Genomic DNA, 5,327 nt, shown 5'->3' on the forward strand with positions numbered 1-5,327 from the left:
GTCACACAAGCCACCAAAGAGCCTTTCGGCAGTTAGAGCTTTGGGTCACCACAAACCCAAGTGGGGACTGGTGAAGGGTCTTTGTAGCAGGAAAACGACATGAATGAGGAAAGAACTGGAGTCAGACACTCTTCTCCCTGCGCGCAGCTCGGCAGCCTGAACCCACTGCAGACTGACCACCTCTGGACAGCAGCACCGCCGCTTCGGCACCTCTGAACCCCACGAAAAGCTGGGGGGCACTTCAGAGCAGGGCCAGCCGTAAAACACACTTTGACTCAAGCTGCAGACACCCACCCCTGCTGCTGTGTCACGCCGAGTTAGCACCTCCAAGACGCTCCACATAAATCCAAACTGGGTGGAATAAATTCCTCTGAGGGATCCCCCCACATCCCAGGACAGAGAGCTCCGAGCCAGCACACAGGTCCTCACCTCCTGCAGCACCGCCCGACTCTGCCCAATTGCACCCTCTTGTGCCAAAGCAGCGATAATCCTGCGCTGAGGTACCCGACGCTTCCTTTCCTCTGCCTGCAGCGAGCCGCCGCCTCGCCCACGCTGTGACATCAGTTAACTCGGAGGTCAGTGCGTGTGGTAGGAGCTACTACGCGTTTTGGGTGATCCAAGTGCTGGTAACAGGGTCCCTGCAGCAGGATCTCTGCTGGCTGCCTGCCACAGCGCTCGATCCTCAGCGTGCAGGAGGGAAAACACATGCTACGAAGTTCTGCCACTACCATACGGCCCACCCGAGTCCGTCGGTGCCATGATTCTGCCCGTGCTGAATCGCAGGATGTGTCTTGTCTACAAGCTCCAGGAAACAATTACAAGCCACCTGAACTCATCAAGCTCAGCCTTGAGGAGCAACAGTTCTACCTCCTGCTGACAGCCACCTCCAGCCTTTCTCTGCAGGCTGGGAAACTCTTTCCACACCATCACGGAAGCGGATGTGTCTGTGCTGAGACTCTCTCCCCCGAATTGTGGTCAATCCGGCCTTTCCGAGGCCCCTCCCACAGAGCAGGATGCGGTTCCCAAGGCCATCGAGGTCGAAGGCTCTTACCTGGGATGGAATGGTCCACACAGCACCGCACAGCAGTTTGTGAGGATGCTTTTATGGCTGTAGGGATTGGCAAACTCTGAGCCCCTCTTGTTTGACCAAGACCCTTTGATCTGAAAGAGGAAGGACACACATGGATCAAACGGGAAAGATGTGGCAGCAGATACTTAGACAATAGCAGACCCGGTTCAAATCCTCGCTCAAGAGGTGGAAGACGTGTCTTACTGCCAGCGTCCTCCTCTCTTTGCTTTAACGAGCAGGGCAGCTGCAGAGAGCCAGCCAGAGGAGACAGCAGTGGGCTGCTCCTGCCTCTGCCAAGGTTCAGCCTCGCAGCTAGAAAGCTCCAAAGCTCTGCCCCCTCTTGTGCTGCCTGGCAACTTGTCAGGGTCACTGTCTTCTACTCCAGCTGCCTCCTCCTCCTCCCTGCCAGGCTGAAAGCTCCCTCGAGCAGGGCTCTAGCTCACGGTCCCTCCAGGGCTCCTCAGGCTGAACAAACAAGGGGATTCCCAGGCCATGCTGCAACGGGAGGAAACAATCTCACGTGTCCCCACCTCGAGCAGCCGTCACTGCGGCTCTGATTTCAAAACCCCGGTCACACCAGGCGTAGGCACATGAGTGGGCAGATGCTATACCTGGCCCCTGGCTGCAGCGAACCGTTTACCAGCACATTTCCTCCTCCTGTTTTTACTTCCTCTCCCCAGCTGCAGCGAAAGGCTGGTAACGTGGGCAATGCACCCGTGAGGCAACGGGCCCCGCGCTCCGGATCCAGAGCCCTCGAGGCTGCAACCTGCATGAGCTTCACTGCCACAGGGCTGGGGCAGCTCTGCCAACACCTCTGAACGGACCGAGAGGTGGAGAGGGGAAAAAGCCAAAGCACAAAGGGATGCAAACGTGCCTCCTGCAGTGCTGGAAGCTGCCAGCCAGGCTAACAGGTACTTCTGGCCAGAAGCGTGAACTGGGATTCCAAGGATCAGACAGATCCTGCTTTTCTGTACGACCTGCCCTGCTCAGGGTGTTCGCTTGGCCCATGGTGACTGCTCGCACCCCAGGCCTGGGGGTCGGTCTCAGATGTCTGCACACGATTTGCCTGTTAGAGATGAGGAACTGATAGAAGCAAAGGGAATTGCCCAGGTCTCAGAGGAAACCTGTGGTTCTGTGGGCTGCTGAATTAAGATCACCCATGGCCCACACTACCACCCAAATAAACCTCAGGGGCCAGCCTTCCTTTTTCGATACCAGAACTCCTGATTTTAAGCAAGGCCACAGACAAACTGGGGAAAAAACCCACATGTGACCCTGCTGCTGTGTGCTGCTTTTCCCTCACCCAGCGACCTCAAACTACAGCCTACACACCTTGGGCATGGGCATGGCCCGCAGGCTGTCGCGGTTATCGCAGGCGAGGCAGGCGGCACGCCTCACCGAGACACTCCACTGCGGCACGTGGCCAAGGACCCCCTGAACACCTCAGGAGGGACCAAGGCTGGCCCAGTGCAAGGACAAGCATCTGGGTACTTACATCCTCGTTCGTCGTCAGGTTGGAGGCGACTAGGTAAGTGTGAAAACCCGAGAGGCCCAAAATAGACCAGACTGAGAAAAAACAGATCACCAGCTCCAGCACGGTGAGACAAAAGTCAAGGAAGTCTCAGGGAACAAAACCATCCTTCAAAGAGAACATCCCGACAAGCTTCCCACTTCCCGTGTCATTCTGCAGGCAGCCTGCTCCAGCTGCTTCCCTTTCCATGTCAGCTGGGAAACCCACCCTTAGCGCCTGCTGGTGAGCTAAAGGTTCTCCCAAGGTGTCGATGTTATTAGCCTACAGCCAAAGCGATGCCTGTCTGCCCCAACCAGGCAGCTACGGGACTTGGTGAAGTGTGGGAAGAGGAGCAGGGTGACCCTACGAGGAGCTCTTGCTCCTCTCTGTGACACTGGCGCTCGACAGCCTGAGCAGCGATGGCATCAGAAGGATATCTTGCAGGTGTCGTCTTCAGCGTGGTGAGGAATCCATCCCTCTGAGAGCCTGCGGAGCAAAACAAGACACAAACACCATCCCATCAGGCAGCCTTGTATCTCCAGCCAACGCTTCACCCTCGAGCATGCAGCTACCCCCCTGGGGGACATACGGATCTGCCCAGCTGCCTGGGAACTATCTGCAGTCTGTGGCTCTGCAGAAATGTCCGTGCACAGACAAAGCTCTGGGGCCAACAGGCAGGTCACCTTCCCACCAGGTTGAGAGCAGATGCAGCCACCAGCTCATCCACTCTGGAGGGAATAACCCAGGCAGCAGTTCTCAAGGCACAGGGTGGATCTGCAGTTCCCTGCGGTCTGAGAGCCCGTTTATTCAGGCCACCAGCCCCGAAAAGCCTGGTGTAAACTGATCAGACCCTTCCCACGCTCCGACCTACGGCAACAGCGACCCAGTGCAGCCTCGAGTTGTTTGTGGCCAGGAGCAGGGCACAGGTCGCAGCCAGGACCCGCGGTACTTACGCAGAGTGAGGTGGGTGATGACACAAGCGAAGATGAAGGCCGTCAGGAAGGAGAGGGAGAGGATGAAGGCATAGAAGTAGCGATAGTTGCGCTTCCCCACGCAGTTGCCCACCCAGGGGCAGTGGTGATCAAACCTCTCTGCAACAAAGGGACACGGTGAGGACTCCTGCTGTGTCACACCCCACAGCAGAACCCAAAACCCAGGGGCTACGAACCGAGCTTCCACCCACAGCCCCGACACCGGAACCCCTCCGCAGCAGAAGGTTAGCGAGAAGTTTCAGCGGAGCACTGCCGCCTGCTTAGATGCTCTTTATCATCATCAAAGGCCAAACCTCTCATCTTGCCAAACATTTCCTCTCACCAAAGCCCACGTAAAAACACGAGCCCTGTGACTGCCGACATCTACCATTAGCAAAACTGAAAGCAGGGAAAGCACGGCAGATTTTCCAGCACCGAGCAGCACTGGGTGTGCACACGCAGCACCGCGGCTCCCTTTCTGCCTGTCAGTGTCCCCCGCCTTCTTCAGGGCAGAAGATGATGGTCAAAGTTTGAAAGATATGCCTCCGAGACCACAGAAACTGCCTGGGAACCCAGGGCAGGTGCAGTACAGCTGGAAACGCTCCTGCCTGCCCTCTAAAGAAAGGGCTGCACCGCAGCCTAACAGGGCTGTGGTGACTGTTCTGCAGGGGACACCGGTGCAAACACAGTGCAGGCACGTGCCTGCTGCCCCAGACAGCTCCTCCGCAAAGCCTGCCCCAGCCACGGCTGCTTTCCAGGGTGAGGAGCAGCCACGGCAGCTCTCCCCAAACGCAGAACGCTTGGCAACTCCCAAACTTCTCTTAAACCAGAGCCTTGGGGTCCTGCAACTGCTCGCTCGCCCCTCAGGCTGCCCAGCAGACAGCACAAAGCAGAACCTCCACGTCCACACGATGCGCGACCGGGAGCAGCTGCACGAGGAGGACACTCTCCAGGCATGCCTCTAAATCACATGCCAGCCTGCTGCCGGTTCAGGCTGCCCCTGCGCAGCCAGGCTGTGCTGGGAACCTCCCTGACCAGCCCCCTACAGTTGCCCCACACCTTTGGGGAAGCTTCAGGTCTTTATCCATTCCCTCCTGCCCCACCACCCTTGAGGATGGAGGACACAGAAGAGCTCAACCAGCATCTACGGTGGTGTGTCTACCAGCCGGTGACAGCAAGGCCACAGACAAGGAGCCTGCAGCAAACCTTGTGCCTTTCACAGCACCAGGGAAAGCAGACACCGAGTCTTGGACGTGTTGGCCCTGAGCCACTGTACTGGTGTTGCTTTCACTTCAAGTGGGAAGAAGGAAGCCCTCTCAGCATCTCGCTCTATAATCCCTTACGAGAAGCAAAAGCAAACTTTCCAGGAACATAAACCACCCCCCTTACCCAAGAGAAACCAGCACCCTTCCACCTCTGGGCTTACCGACGCAGTTGTCGCAGATGCTGCAGTGAGAGGTGCGCGGAGGGCGGAACATTTTGCAGGTGTAGCAGTACTTGAGTTTCACCACGTACTTGTTTATGACCACTTCCATTGTGCGGGCCGGCGGGCGGTAGGTAGAGGTACCCATGCTGTCTGCAAGGGCGAGAGGGGGACAGTCAGAATGGTGAAACCCAAGCTCCCCGTATCACCCCGAGCTCCTTCCTGGCAGGGTAAGGGACCAGCACGTGCTCTCCTGATTTTAAGTGAAAGCTAAGAGGCAGCTCAGCCTACAGGATTTGGAATAGGCTGCCCAGGGCAGTGGTGGAGTCCCCATCCCTGGAGGGGTTTCCCAGC

General features: G+C 57.4%; 1 protein-coding gene across 1 annotated transcript in view; it reads right to left on the minus strand.

Moving 5' to 3' along the window:
- ZDHHC18 (zinc finger, DHHC-type containing 18) overlaps positions 1 to 5,327 on the minus strand; it is a 7,827-nt gene that overhangs the window by 498 nt on the left and 2,002 nt on the right. The window contains exons 2-6 of the mRNA XM_010142066.1: positions 4,977 to 5,126; positions 3,533 to 3,670; positions 3,017 to 3,065; positions 2,565 to 2,667; positions 1,052 to 1,161 (exon numbers count right to left, since the gene is read on the minus strand). Coding sequence (XP_010140368.1) covers positions 1,052 to 1,161; positions 2,565 to 2,667; positions 3,017 to 3,065; positions 3,533 to 3,670; positions 4,977 to 5,126 — 550 coding nt within the window. The remainder of the gene's footprint in view (positions 1 to 1,051; positions 1,162 to 2,564; positions 2,668 to 3,016; positions 3,066 to 3,532; positions 3,671 to 4,976; positions 5,127 to 5,327) is intronic.

The sequence above is a fragment of the Buceros rhinoceros genome, unplaced genomic scaffold (genome assembly GCF_000710305.1).
Source record: "Buceros rhinoceros silvestris isolate BGI_N320 unplaced genomic scaffold, ASM71030v1 scaffold18470, whole genome shotgun sequence".
Lineage (NCBI taxonomy): Eukaryota > Metazoa > Chordata > Aves > Bucerotiformes > Bucerotidae > Buceros > Buceros rhinoceros.